The sequence below is a fragment of the Microplitis mediator genome, chromosome 8, assembly GCF_029852145.1.
Source record: "Microplitis mediator isolate UGA2020A chromosome 8, iyMicMedi2.1, whole genome shotgun sequence".
NCBI lineage: Eukaryota > Metazoa > Arthropoda > Insecta > Hymenoptera > Braconidae > Microplitis > Microplitis mediator.
In genome coordinates this window covers 15,495,979-15,512,051 of record NC_079976.1, presented here as the reverse complement: position 1 = coordinate 15,512,051, position 16,073 = coordinate 15,495,979, and the positions used below count along the sequence as shown (strand labels likewise).

The window sequence follows — 16,073 nt, the reverse complement described above, 5'->3', positions numbered from 1 at the left end:
TAATGACTAGAATTTGATTTCGGGTTGACTAGAATTTTAGGCTGGTGAATTAGCGTCACACGGTTCCCGATTTTATTGACGTTGATAGAGTAAATCGATTGAATTAATGAATCTTAGAATTAATGCGGCCGACGGAATAAATTCCAGCCTGTATTAATCTTAAGATCAATTAATAAATTAATTTATAACGGATGGAGAGCCTGGAATAAATTAATAAATTAATAGTTTTAATGACCGGATTATTTATGCGATAATTTTATTTTATTCTGGCTGTGGAGCCTTGAATAATTATTACAGAGTTTAGACTAGTTATTAACGACAATTGACGCGACGGAACTTTTGAGAACACGAGATTGAACGGCTGGAGAGCCTGAACTATCCGTTTCTTTACGCGAGATGAACGGAAAGATATTAAGTAATATATTATAATTAATTTGCCAGATTAATAAAATTTATCAGCGGCTTGAATTAATTATAGTTTACCTCCAATTATAATTTCAGCAGTCCTTGGAACTTCTAGTGATGATCTGCTCCGGCTGCTAGCAATCTCTCGATGTTAGTGGTGTTCTTTTCCAGGTTTCCGTTGTCCGGCTTTCGTCCTCGTATTTTTGCTTCCGTCACACTTTTATTATTTCGTTTGTAATATGATAGATAACCTTGTATTACAATGTGTCTGATCACCTTTGTCGTTCACTAACTCTTGTCTTCACTTAGGTGTCTATCGCCTTCGGTCGTCCGACTGACTCTCTGGATGTCCAACGAACTCTCTCGATTTTTGGCACGGCACTCCCTTATAACTCTTCGATTCACCCCCGGAAAACTCATCCCTACTAAATTAATTAGCAAAAGGAGAGGGGCGGATGTTCGGGTCTCACTGATTAGCGACACCCGGTGACATGTCGAATCACTCAATTTAATAAACCGAATTATAATTAGGGCCCGTTATCGACCGTGGACAAATCCAATTTTAGAAATAATTAAATAGTTATTGGGATCTATTTTACCCTGTTACAATCAGAATTAACACAAAATAATTAGTCGTATATTAAATACAAAATAATTGATCAGTATCACAAAAATAATCGGTTACAACAAAATAATAAATTGCCGTGGTCGGCTTGACTCGATATAAACAAAACAAAATTTCTCGTACTTGATCGGAAAACAAATCAGTTCATTGCTAAAAAAACCACAGTCGGTTGACGAAATTAAAAATAAAATAATTTTATTGTCCGGAGACACACATACAGCGGAAGTATTAAAGAAATACTTGACGAGTGACGTCAGAGTATTCATACATGGCGAGGTGACAAGACTACTGTTGCGAATGAGACACGGATAAGCCGTAATTCTCAGAATTGCTCGAACGAAATAAAATAAAATATAAAATAATATTTTATTTCGGTAACGCGTTCAATTTCACGATCACACAGTTATTACGCGAAATTAATTATTTCATTAATTAACTATTATTGCACTTCACTCGTTTATTAACCAATCGGTTGTACACTTTGTTCAGTTTCGGGCCGAGGCTTCGGCTTGTTCACTTGTTCACGAACTCAGTTATTGTCGGTCGTAATTAATTGTCGCGAATTATTGTTCGTTGATCAAACTCGGATTGATCTTACATGTCGTAATTCAAATTGTTCGTACGTCGCAATCGAAATTGGTCGTTTGGTCGGGTCGAATTGTTCAAATAAAAAAAAACGTGGCCGTTCAGTAGGGCGTCTATCCCGGATCTCTCGTGACAATCAATGCGTCGAGTCGATTGCTTGGTCAAAGTCGGAATTTTTGCTCATAGGTGTCACTCGAATTGGCTCACCGGATAACTATTTATTTTATTCAAATAATATTGAACCACGGGTCGAGGTCGAATTTCCTCATGTTACAATATATTAGGGTGCTTCAAAAAAAAAATTAATTTTTTTTTTTTCGTGCTTACCCCTTGAAACGTTAGTGGTTGCTGAAAAAAAAGTCCCCCAAAAAGATGGGCTCTCTAGCTCAACTCTAAGAGGTCGCTATTTTAATTTTAATTTCCCATCTGATTAACATGTAAAAATTTAACTTTTCATTCAAAGTGTAATTACTCGTACGCTGCTCAATATTTTTCAAATTTATACAGAAACCTTTAAAGCTGAGTCCTCAAGCTTTCCAAAACCATATGGCAAGTCACAATTACCATTATTCAAATGTCAATTGAAGCTATCTAAAAAGTATCGCTTTTGTATTTCAAAATGAAATTGTTAATTTTCGATTTTATGTTTGCTAGCTTCAATTGGGGATAATTATGACTTGTCATAGGGTTTTGGAAAGCTTGAGAAATCAACTTTGAAGATTTATGTATAGATTTGAAAAATATTGAGCAGCTTATGAGTAATTACACTTTGAATAAAAAAATAAATTTTTACATGTTTATCAGATGGGAAATTAAAATTAAAATAGTGACCTCTTAGAGTTGAGCTAGAGAGCCCATCTTTTGGGAGGATTTTTTTCTCTGCAACCACTAACGTTTTAGGGGGTAAGAGCGAAAAAAAAATTAATTTTTTTTTTTTTAAAATTCTAATATATATATATATATATATATATATATATATATATATATTGTGACGTTATTTTTTTGGACGAGGCTTGGATTAAGTTGACGTCACAAGCACGAACTGATTTTGGGGCATAACCGAGTATGGTAACTCAAGATTTAGAATTTAGCTACAGTAAATTGCGATTTTTATACAGTTTTTTTTTGGTAATCGAGATATAGTTTAAGAATAAAATATGGAGTAACGTTTGGCTACAGAGAATTTATATGAGAAATTTATTATGGGATATGGGTTGAGATTAAAGTTTGGTAGAATAAAGTTTGAGTTTGAATTTAGAGTTTTGGTGTATTGAGTATGTGAAAAAGTCGGAGTAACCGTGGAGTGGGGCTCAAGTAATTGCCACCCAGTTGCATCTGATGTCAGGATGCTTGCCTGACCCTATGAGACTTCCGTGTGGTGCAAAGGTCTAGCTGAAATGCTAGCGCTCCAAAATGAGGACTATTGATTAGGAATATGAGATCGGGTTTTTGTTATTATGATTGGCAGGACTCAGCGATGGTTTAGTGACCACTATCGCCGTGGAAGCCGCTATTTCTGGTCATTTTCGGAGTTTTGGGTTTTGTTGCTAGGCCTCAGTGGACAGCTTTGACCAGTGTGCTGCTGAGGGTAACCGGTGGTCACTTAAATTTAAGAATTTAGTCTGCGATCTCACCGAAGCCAAGTCCAGGAGAGCGCACACATTGGGATATCCATACTCAATATCGAGTTGGAGTTGTGAAGTAAGGTATAGAAAGCCGGTATAAATGGCGACGATGTTTTTAGTTTGGGGAGTACAGTAAGAGATTTGACTCTGGTCGCTCGAAGCGAGTAGACGTGTTCAGGAGTGATGCTTCAGAAAGCTACAGGTTGGAATTATCGTTACAGAAGTTTTATGTTAAACAGTGTGAGACGTTACTTGATATTTTATTCATCAGTAATCAGGTATGAGATAATTACTATAAATAATTAGTCGAGTTCGAGTTCGAATCTTGAGGTATTATGCTACGGTTTTAGTTAAAGAAAAGATGTAAGATCTGTGAAAATTATGAGAAAGTAGTTACAGGTTAGAGTCAGGTTCGCGATCTATTGTTAATATTATTTTTGTAAAATAATTATAAGGAATATGTTAGTCAGTAAGTTAATTATTGCCTAATTAACGTCGAAATGAGATCCAGGTACGTTAGTCGTACAATGTTGTTAAAGAAAATATGCTAGAGTAATGAATTTAAGATTATTGTTCTCGTTCACCGAGTACTATTTGAGTATCGGTTGGCTCCAGTTATATAATTATTTTAATTAATTATTTTTAATTAGTTTAGTTATAAGGGTTTGACGCGCATCATGTAGATGCCAAGTTGCTGTCCGGATTTACCTAATTGTTGTATTTTTCCGATTCAGTATTTTGTAATAGAGAGTAAGATTATTTGTATTATGTTCTAGTATTTTGTTTATTGATAAATAAAAGTTGCAAATACGCTATTAATTTACACGAGTTTGGGATGATTTAACCCCGACCACTCCCTCTCTCCATAAGCCTACACACTGAGCGACACCATGGCATACCGTAACTCTGTTTTTGGTTTTTCCAGTCTCTGTCTTGTTTTGCTTATAAGTTCTGAGCATTTTAGTTTTAGTTAGAATTTTATTTCTGCGTGGTTTTGATAATAATTCCACAGATCAAAAATTATCCAGTTTATTTATGCGTGGTTCATGAGATAATTCCACAGATCAAAAATTATCAAAATTATCGTGATTTACTGGTTTGATGATTCCAGAGATAAAAATTACCTGGTGCCCTATTTGTGTTGAGACTGGAGACTAAAGGCAGAGAACGAAGTTATAGCGCAAAAATTAGCGTATAGTTTTTGCGTTATAATATATATATATATATTGTAGTGATTGGTATCTTAAATTAATATCACTTATGCACTACAATGATAACACACTTGTATTAGAAATAATAACACCACAATTAACAGCAGTAAAAGAAGCAAGAGCAATATATAGTTTATTGAGATACAATGTTTGCTGTTAAACTGTCAAAATAAGGCTGACTGACTTTAATCGCGCATCTATGAAACAAGAGAAGAAGGTATTTGTTTTCTAGCTATTCAAATATTTAAAAGATCAGTTTCACATTCGTTACACTACCCCCTTCTCAATAAAATTATCGTCCCGATGAAATTTGTGTTGGAAGAATCGAACTTAATTGAAATTAAAACTATTTACAATCTTCGTTCGATTCCGCTATGGTCCCAACACACCCTATCTATCACCCTACAGGAAAAAAAACACCATAGCCCAAAAACAGCCCTGTAGGCTAACGCAAAGATAATAAAAAAATTTAAAAAATAGTCTATAGTTTAATTGATCTAAGAATTGATAATAATAAAAAAATAAAATATTCTGCTAAGAAGTTAATCGATACGCGTGACTCTATTTTCCTATTCAGCGAATCAAATAAATTAAATTAAAAATGTAACCCTCCTCTTGATTGAATGGACCTTCAATGGGAATGAGATCAGGTACGGGATGGGAACAGGAACTCCTTCCTCTCCTCCTTGAAGGACTAGGAATGGACTCCTTCCATCCTTCCCCAATGAAATTGGAAATATTATCTGCACATAATAGAAAAAAAAAAAACGAGTATCTCCAACATTTTATTAAATTTCATATTTAAACATATTTCATCATTACATTCTATTATTTATCAGTTGTTCATTATAAACTTTTAGTGTGATCAATTCAATAATTTTCGATCTCAAATGCTCAATGTTCTACCGCTCGGTCCATTCAGCTCATATGCCGATATGTTATCTCGAGCTAACACATCAATGATTACTGAATAATACACGTTGCAACGAATTTCAATTTTTTCCCCTAAAAGTTCCTCGGAAAGTCTCCAGGGCATCCACCTATCTGTCAAAGTCGTGCACTACTTAAGAGAAATGTTAACTATGCCAACTCCGGATGGATCCCAAAGCTCCAGTCAGGATACTGTTGACCAATGATAAGTCCTAAGAATTCAAACTTTTGATTTGAGCTGAGCTCACTTAAACCAAAAGAAATATCCAGTCTCTCATAAAAGGCCCAAGAATCCCGGGAACCCCTTACAACGACTAATCGTTCAGGGTCCTCAGACGGACTTCCCTCAAGCTAATAACCGAACTTAGAACATTCCAGTCCTTATAGAATCCCGGGAATCTCTCGAACAACGTTACCACCGAGATCGTTCAGAGCCCTCAGCCAGACTTCTTTCAGAATCTCGGGAACCCTTCAACAACGTCTACAGTGTGGTTATTCAGGGTCCACTGTCAGACCTCCTAAGGACTATACCAGTCTTTAGCAGTCGTTCAGACATCTTCAATTCTATCAGTTTGCAAGATATCCTGGACTTACTAATTGACTACAGAATCCCGGGAACCCCTTACAACGTCTACACTGAGATCGTTCAGGGTCCCAGCCGGACTTCTCTATTATTTTTCATATCAATCACAGTACGGTGCAAGACTGTTTACATGCACAATTTTATATTTTCCTTTGGGGATTTTTCTGATTCTATAAACTACGTTATTTAGCCTATTTTCAATTTCATAAGGACCCTCCCAATCGCATTGAAGTAGATAAATATGTTAATTATTCCCGTTAGTATCGATTTTTTTTTTTTTTAAATTTAACTCAAGATAATAATCTCAACAGTTTCATAAAATTTTCCTATTTATCCGTATAAAACTTATTCATTAACTCGATAAATACTTGAGGTATTATATAGCCCAGATAAAAATTTTCAAATATTTCTATCTTTACAAAATTTGTTATCTTTTGTTCTTCAACACAAAATCATTAAATATACCCGGTTATTAATTATGTCAATCGATTACAAAACAAAAGAGCGGTTAAATGTCACGATATCTCTAGTTAATTTATGTTTAATAAAATGATGTTTCTTTTATTTTTAATTTTACTTAACTACTATTATTATTAAAAAATGATACATCACCAAATTTATCCTTTCCCATTTGTAATTTGTCCACAAGTTCAATTTTAACTTCTTAATCAATTCTACGAAAATTTTTGCCGTCTTTACTTCTTCCTGTTTTAAAAAAATAAGATTTTCCGTCGTTTAATGTTTCGATCACTTTTATTTTATATTTTTATCACACATAATTACTCATACTCGCACTTTAACACAAATTAATAGAAATATTTTCACAACACTAATTCATTGATCCCGAACTTTTTATTTTTTATATGTAGTATATCACACAAATAAATTCAAATACGTACTTTGACACCGATTAAGAAAAACATTTTCACAAAACTTAATTATTAAATCACTGAATTCGTTTAAATTATTACACGCACTTGGAATCTATATTATAAAATATATTCACAAATTTCAATTAATTCATTACCGTATTTATATTACTTCGCGAACTTGAACACTATAACACATATCTACAGAACTTTTTTTTTTTCTTAATTCATCACCGAATTTACTTATTTTACTACACGCACTTTAATATAATAACACATTTTCACAAAACTTATTTAATTCATCACTAAATTTATTTAAATTCACACGTGCACTTTATCACAAATTTAAAAAAATATGTTTTCACTAAACTCGTTTAATTGATCACTGAATTTACGTTTTTTTTTTTTTTTTCAATATCGAAAACACGATCGTTTCAAATCTTTGTCTTTCCCGTCGCGTCGCAATATTTTGACAGCTATTTTTATTTTGTATTTGTAAATACACACGAAGGTTACGCGCACTTCTGACACCAAATTGTAGTGATTGGTATCTTAAATTAATATCACTAATACACTACAATGATAACACACTTATATTAGAAATAATAACACCACAATTAACAGCAGTAAAAGAAGCAAGAGCAATATATAGTTTATTGAGATACGTTTGCTGTTAAACTGTCAAAATAAGACTGACTGACTTTAATCGCGCATCTATAAAATAAGAGAAGGAGGCATTTGTTTTCTAGCTATTCAAATATTTAAAAGATCAGTTTCACATTCGTTACAATATATATATATATATATATATATATATATATATATATATATATATATATATATATATATATATATATATATATATATATATGTAATAGAACCAAGTTTTGAGAACACGATTGCGCCTAGAATCCTTATCGGATCCTAATGAAATTTTTTACACTTATTCTATGGGCGATTACCACGGTTAAGTTCGAAGATGGGCTAAATCGTTCGATTAGGTTAGAAGATATGGCTGTTTCAAATTCCCACGATTTTTCAAAAAAAAAAAATTTTATCCACTTTCAAGTTCATATAACTTTAAAACTAAAACTCATAGATAATTTCCGTAAAAAGTATTTGAAAGCTTGTCTAATAAGCTTTAATTTATGACCTTAAACTTGATGTTTTGACCATTTCTTCTAATAATTTGATAGCCTTGAAAATTTTAATAGAATCAAAAAATGTTGAAAATATGGTTTTCATTCAACATCATTTATGCATTTCCCATTATAATCAAATTTCGTCAGTTGTATTTTATTGTGCACAAAATAACCTGTAATTTTCACAGCTATTTTATATTTTAAAAGTATTTCTTTTATTACTTATGATGTATCAAATGTACCTCTACGACGTATGATTATAACTGGTCTTGTCATTACGATAGCACCTACAGTTCTTATCGGATCTTAATGAAATTTTCCACACTTATTCAATAAGCGATTATCTTGATCAAGTTCAAAGATGGGCTGAATCGTTCGAATAGTTGTGAAGTTATGGCTGTTTGAAATTTCCACGAATTTTCGAAAAAATCAGTTTTTATTCACTGTTGAAGTTCATATAACATTAAAACTAAAACTGATAGACAATTCCCGTAAAAAGTATTTGAAAGCTTGTCTAATAAGCTTTAATTAAAGACCTTAAACTTAATGTTTTGACCATTTCTTCCAATAATTTGATAGCCTTAACAATTTTAATGGAATCAAAAAATGTTGAAAATATGGTTTTCATTTTACATAACTTATGCATTTCCCATTATAATACAATTTTGTCAGTTGTATTATAGTGTGAAGAAAATAACCTGTAAATTTCACTGCTATTTTATATTTTAAAAGTATTTTTTTTATTATTTATGCTGTTTCAATCGTACCTGTACGTCCGATAATTATAACTGATCTTGCCATCGTAATAGTAATTACAATTATGATCTCATACTAATTAAAATTTCTATACTTTGTTTACGTGAAGGTTAGTTTAGTACATTACCTATATAATGTTTTGTCAAATCAACTATCTGAAGTTCTCTATCGAAAATAGTCGTTGTCTTTTTTTACTCTCACTCTTAGAAAACGAGCCTAATTTCATATCATGGCTATTATACACTAACATGTATCACAAGATATGTATGTATGAAACTTTTTATATAGATTAATTGGAAAATCTACCTTCCATTTCGGCTGCCGAATGGCCTTTTTTTTAAAATATCTCATGAAATATGCAGATTAAAGGAAAAAGTCATAACAACAATTTTGTAGGAAATTAAATTCTTGACAAAAAAAGTCGAGTTCATTTTTTTTATAAAACGTGTATTTATGAAGATATTTTAAAAAAACTTTTCTAGATCTTATCAATTGGGAATTTTAAGGATAACGAATGTTTAAAATAGCGTTTTTTCTTAAATTTAGACAACTTCGTAACTAGTAACATATCAGTCATTAATGCTTGTTACAGTTTCTATATCCTTAGAAAAATGTTATTTTCGAAATTTATAATCCTTAAAACGCTCAATTCATCAGATCTAAAGAAAGTTTTTTTAAAATATCTTCATAAATACACGTTTTATTAAAAAAATTAACATGACCTTATTCGTCAAAAATTCAATTTCCTACAAAATTGTTGTTATGACTTTTTCCTTTAATCTGCATATTTCATGAGATATTTTAAAAAAACCGCGATTGTATCGAAAAATGAACTTTGATCATCCTGAGGCACGTGTTCTTTTTACTTAAACCGAAAAAACCAAATTCCCTCCGTATTTTTTCACTTAAGAGACGCTTTTTATGGGGCGCCTGAGAATATTTAATTTTTAACGACCACCCTAATATATATATATATATATATATATATATATATATATATATATATATATATATATATATATATATATATCTGAATTCCTTCGAGAAAGTAAGTCTTTGTCCTTTTTTACCCTCACTCTGAGAAAACGAGCCTAATTTCATATCATGGCTACACACTAACATGTATCACAAGATATTACTGTGCGAAATTGCCTTATTCGATTGATTGTGTAAGAAATCTACCTTCCATTTCGGCTGCCGAATGGCCTTTTTTTTCCCTTTTTTTTTTGTTTCAGATTAGTCGGAATCGTGGAGGAAGTGAGCGTACATTTTTTCGAGGCGGATGTCTTTAGAGCAGTACAACTAACGTTGTAATGAAGATTTTATTTAAAATTTGTTTTACGTAGTCTTGTAATATTAATAGATGAATGATGATAAACTCAAATTTCTATCATTTCATTGGTTGTCAAAAAAAAAATTCCCAAAAAATGCTGTAAAACAGACCATCATACGAAGGAACCCTCTTAATTACTAATAATCAAATAAAATCAGATTAATTGACGTTCACATACAACTCTATAAGAAAATCATAAACTTAACTTATTAACACCATTAAACTCATTGCGGTGTACATTTATGTATTTGGTGATATATTAAATAAATTAATGATATATATTTTGCATTGAATTCATCGTTATTACTCAATAGTCCTCACCACAATACCCTCAACTCATAATTTTTTATTGTTTTTAATCAAACAATATTTAAAAGGAAGCTACACATGAAATTCGTAATCAGAATAAAGACAAAATTTGATTCATCATCAAACTGAAAAATTTGTAGAACATTGTGCTAATAAATTCTAATTTTTTTTACAGTTTCACGATAAATATAATTTCAAATCAAGGTCGGATAATGAACCACATATATATTCGGTAGCAGACAAAGCATATCAAGATTTACTTCATAATGAAGAAAAACAGCATATAGTTTTCGCTGGTGAAAGTAAATCTGGCAAAACATCAAATGCCCATCACCTCATTAATCATTTTATTTATCTTGGCAAAGTAAGTACAATAATTTTGTTATAACATTATAACGGGTGACCTTGACTAGCTCGTGTTCACTAGCCAAGAGTCCTCGTTACTAATTATGTTATTTTATTTTATAGTTTTATTCAATTATTGAATTTATAAATTAATAATTTAACTTATATTATGTATGAATAATAAATTTGTGGTTGCTGGCTTGCACTTGGGTACGTGGGATCGCTCCGTCGTTGGCTGGACATGCGGCTGGAAATAAAACTCAATTCTGCGGGGTTGATTGAAATGAAATAGAGGAGATAAATTACATTATAATTATAATTTTATTTAACCAAATATCCCCAATAAGTACAAATTTCCCCTGAATAATTAATTAATGGACATTTTATACTGACAAATTTGGTGGGTAAAAGCTTTGTAAAACTTAGAAGACGGATATGTTGTATGAGGCACTGATTGTCGCGTCAGGAACTCAAGTGTCTCTCCAATAAATCTTCAGGGCGGCCTAGCCCTCAGCTGGCCCCACTTCTAATTACGTAGGGGACGAACTTACGGTTCCCTGCTGCGCGGGACTTACCCCCATCCGTTCATTGACCTAAAGACAAGGCTAGACAAAATAAACGAAGATAGGACAGAGATGTAGAGCCTCAACTCTCACGTCTTCAAAACCCAGGATTGCACTGTCACACTCCTCTTCACCAGGCTGAAGTTGGGGCTCAGAAGCTAAAATACTTAAAGAAATAACAGACAGGAAAATTTATTTTGGATGGGCGTAACAAAAGTTTTATTTAATTTTATTACAGGAGACAGAGAGGTTGGTAATAATAGAGTCAGTTCTCCTTCTCGGTCGAGTCGACCTCCTTGTCGATGACGAGAATATCGTCATCATGGTCCACGGCTGAGGTGTAGCTACTGGACCCGCTGGATGGAGCCGTGATGATGATCTCTGGGATCAGCAGCTGAGCCTGGACTGGCGTTGACCGGCCTTCCAGTTTGGGGCCCATAGAGGCCCCCTCAACCTCTGCTTGAGGTACATCGCGTGGCAAGCGTACCAGTTTGGGGTCTAGTGGCGGTGAGTTGACGTCCACGACTTCCCACAGGTGCCGATCGCGGGTGCATGAGCAGCGTAGTGGAGGATGAGATTAGGGTGGACACGGGGGACAATACCTTTCTCTCGTAACAAATTTGACCTTTACAGGGGTCGTCTTGGCAACCTCAGCTCTTCCGGCCAACGCTGCCCGTTTTCTCCTCTCTCGACGGACCTCGGTCCAAACTCGGGCCAAAGTGCCGTAGTACTCTGAGTTACTCCGGTACCTCTCCAGATCCCTACGGTCCCTTTCTTCTCTCTGTAACAAAACAAAAGGAAACTCTCCAAATTACGGGTTCAGCCTTTTACTACGCCTCGGCAACTTTGAATCTGGAACGTAGTAATTTCCTATAATTTTCCCAGCACTGGTTTTCAATTCAACTACCAGAGGGCTAATAACTTTATTGATTACTGCAGGCCATAAAAATTTATTTTCAAGACTAGAACTATACCTATCAATCTTTTTACTTAATTTTCTATTGGGGTAATAAACCACACCCCCGACCTTTACTTTTGGGGCTTCACATAGCCGTCTATTATGGTACTTTGCTTGTCTCTCACTCTCAACACACATAACTTCCTCAACTTTATGTCGCAGCTGGTCAATTCGACTAGTACGTTCACGTCAAGCGACGTTATCATAATCAAAATCATCTAACTCAAGGTTAGTAAGTTTACCAGATAAACGTGGTTCTTTGCCGTGAACTAAATAGTAGGGAGACATGTGTAAAGACGGATGATAGTTGCTGTTATAGGCGAGCTGAAACTCTCCTAAATGCTCGTCCCAAGAAGTCTGGTCTTTTTCTATGAAAGCTCGCAGCATTGGTTTTAGAGTGCGATTGATGCGTTCCACTGAATCACTTTGGGAGTGAGCAATCGCAGTGGGTATAGACTTTACCCCAGATTCAATTAAATAGTCCTTAACCCATTGATTCATAAATTCTTTCCCGTTATCAGTTACAAGGAAAAGGGGGTATCCCCAACGAAAAAATACGCGGCGGAAACTTTTCTTAACGTTAAGACCAGTCTGTTTCCTCAGACGAAATATTTCTACAAACCGCGTATATAAATCGTGTATTATTAATACGTACTGATAACCAGATTTTGACCTGGGAAAGGGGCCCGTGACGTAAGCAGCCACGACGGCCCACGGTTCAATGGGTTGACGAGTACGCATTGGGGCTTGAGTTGACGACTGTTTGTACTTTACCCTCTTACAAACTTCGCAATTTTCGATGTAGTCACCTACGTCCCTATACATACTCGGCCAGTAATAGTTCACCCGCAGACGCTGATATATTTTATCACGAGCCAGATGACCTGCATCTGGCACGTCGTGATTTGCTTTTAATAAATCAGGGATCTCATTTTCCCGTACTACTAGTTTACACGCATTATAATCGTCAATATATCCTTTCAAATAATCCAGTTTATAATGTTCTAATCTATCGTTAGAATTTATACGACAGTCACTAAAATTCTCGGGATATTTACGAACGTTAGATTTTTTCACGTCGTACCATTGGTGTACTTGTATATGGGTACACGTTGTATCCTTAGTTTTAATGTCATTTAATACCTCAGACCAGTCCACCGTTTCCTGATCTTCATATAAACGCGATAGGGCATCAAGGCCCTCATTTTCGACCCACCGACGATGTTCAATGTCAATTCGGTGCGATAAGAGTTCCACCGCCCACCGAGCAAGTCTACCATTGGGGTTTTTAAGAGTATGAAGCCACTTTGAAGAGGCGTGGTCAGTAACCACAGTAAATAGTACCCCCTCTAAGTAACACCGTAATTTTCGAACGGCCTATACTACCGCCAAACACTCTTTTTCCGTCGTGGTATACCGGGTCTCGGCACCACTAAGCGGACGACTTGAACAAATAATTAAATGTTCTTTTCCCGAACCAGGTTCCTTTTGGACCATGAACGCGCCTAAGCCCGTATCGCTCGCATCCGTATACAGAACATACTGTAAATCTGGCTTGGGAACTGCCAATGGTTTCGCGTTAATCAGGGCTTTCTTTAAATCCTGAATCCTCTCTTCCTCATCACCCCACTTCCATTCCGTATTAGAACCGCAAAGTTTATTTAAAGGCCCTTGTACTTTGGCAACATTTTGTAAGTGTCTATGGTACCAATTCACAAGTCCACAGAACTTGCGAACTTGCTTTCTAGTGGTTGGTCTTGGAAAATTAACAACAGGAGCTATTTTTTCGGGGTCAGGCCGAAGACCCTCATCATCTACAATAAACCTGAGAAATTTAACCCCGGACCTTGCGAACTTACATTTTTTGTGGTTAATTACCAATGATGATATGGCCTAGTGTTCCTCATAAGTTTTACTTATGATAACCCAATCATCAAGATAGGCAAACACTTTATCGGACCACGATCTGGGTAGCTTCCTGTCAACAGTTTTCTGCACAAACCTTTCTTTTAGTAAATCCATAGCTTTCTGAAAAGTGGAAGGGGCTCCAGCCAATCCGTAGGGCATTCTAACCCATTAGAACTGCCCTCGGCCCTCTACTGAGAAAGCAGTGTATGGTATGGATTCTGGGGCCATCAAGATTTGATGAAATGCCTCCTTAAGGTCCATTGTGGAAATAAACATTGCGTCGTCCAAAGCACTTAATATATTGGTAGGGGATGAGCTGGTAAAATAGCGATTTATTGATAGACCTGTTATTCACACAAAAACGCCAATCGCCAGTAGCTTTCGTCACCATGACTGGTAAACAAGACCAAAAACTATTGGTGGGTCTAACATACCCCTTTTCCAATAATTCGTCGATTTGCTCGTTTAATTCTGCAGCAACTACAGGACTGCGATTGTATGGGCGTAATTGTATGGGCTTAATCCCAGGGCGTGATACAATTTCGTGCATTACGAGGTCAGTTAGACCCTGATTAGGTAATTAGGACAACTTGCTTGGTTCTAGCTCTAAAAATTGATCAAAGTCATGTTGTTGATCTGGAGATGAGGTCAAACAACAGACGGACTTCTCATGGCTTTTAATTAGCTTAAAGGGGTAACTCTCATCAGTACCCTCGAATTTCCACATTTTGGTGGCACAATCAATTTGTAAACCAAAATGCAAAGCAAAGTCCATGGCTCGAACTGCCGAGTAACTTAAATCATCCAGTATACTGAAATACTGTTCACAAGCTACCGTACCTACTTGTATTATAAACAGAGGTGCTGAACAAAAGTTTTACTCAAATTCATTTTTATTCATTGAACTAAACAGTTGGCTTTATGTTAGCAACGACTTTGAACTGAATTATACTGTAGGCGCCAGAAAAACTATAGAACCGAATTGAGTATAATGAATAGCTAGAAAACTACCTGGGCTCTGATCCTAAAATCCACAAACTTAAATACTTCACTATATGAGTGAGCTGACCAGGCATCGAAGACACCGCTCTATTTGTGAATACTATACCTAGCATCTACATTGTTCACACTCTATACAATCCAGAGACACGGCAGTGTCTCGCGCCAAGTACACGTTCAAACATAATATGTGTGCGTGTACATGGGCGGCGCGAGGCGACTGTCTGTGTCTCTATTCCCGAGTCAGAGGCCTGTTTAACCTCACTCGTATTTTCAATGATTTTAAATTGATAATTATCAATAAATATAACATATTTTTATATTTTATCTATTTATTTATTTATAATTATCTTATTTCTATCGAATTTACTCATAATTTTCGTAATTTTATGATCTAATAAAAAAACAATTTTTAAAAAATTTCTCTTGCGCCGATTTAGGGATCCACAGAGAAAAATTCTGATTTTTGTCTGATTTTCGCCTTTCAGCTGACTTCATATCGTAGTATGCAATGAAAGTAGCTAACTCAAATTTTTTTTAATAGAAATCTCTTCAGGTTAGCAACTTATCAAAATTAAATTTCTATAGTATGTGTGTCTTATTGGAAACCTTATAAATACATATATTTATATACTTAGATACCATAATAGCACAATTTGCTTTAGTAAAAGTTTACTTACAAAAATTTCGTTGAATTGTTCGTCAAATTTCCGTCAAATTTGGACTTTTCTATTTTTTTATGACAATTTGAATGCAACTTGCTATTTAATTTGACGTCAATTTACTACCTGAATTAGAATACAAATTTACTTCAAAAGTTTGACTCAAAAGTTTATTTATTTATTATATTTATTTATTTATTTAATTTATTTATTTATAAACAAGTGCAATATTTTTATTATTTATTAAAAACACCTTCTGTAATAT

The 16,073-nt window shown here is 34.5% G+C and overlaps 1 protein-coding gene across 2 annotated transcripts in view; it reads left to right on the top strand.

Moving 5' to 3' along the window:
* Positions 1-16,073, top strand: part of LOC130673548 (neither inactivation nor afterpotential protein C-like) — a 1,009,353-nt gene that overhangs the window by 255,520 nt on the left and 737,760 nt on the right. For both annotated transcript variants that reach the window (XM_057478586.1, XM_057478585.1), the window contains exon 4: positions 10,549-10,737. In XM_057478586.1, the coding sequence (XP_057334569.1) occupies positions 10,549-10,737 (189 nt within the window). The remainder of the gene's footprint in view (positions 1-10,548; positions 10,738-16,073) is intronic.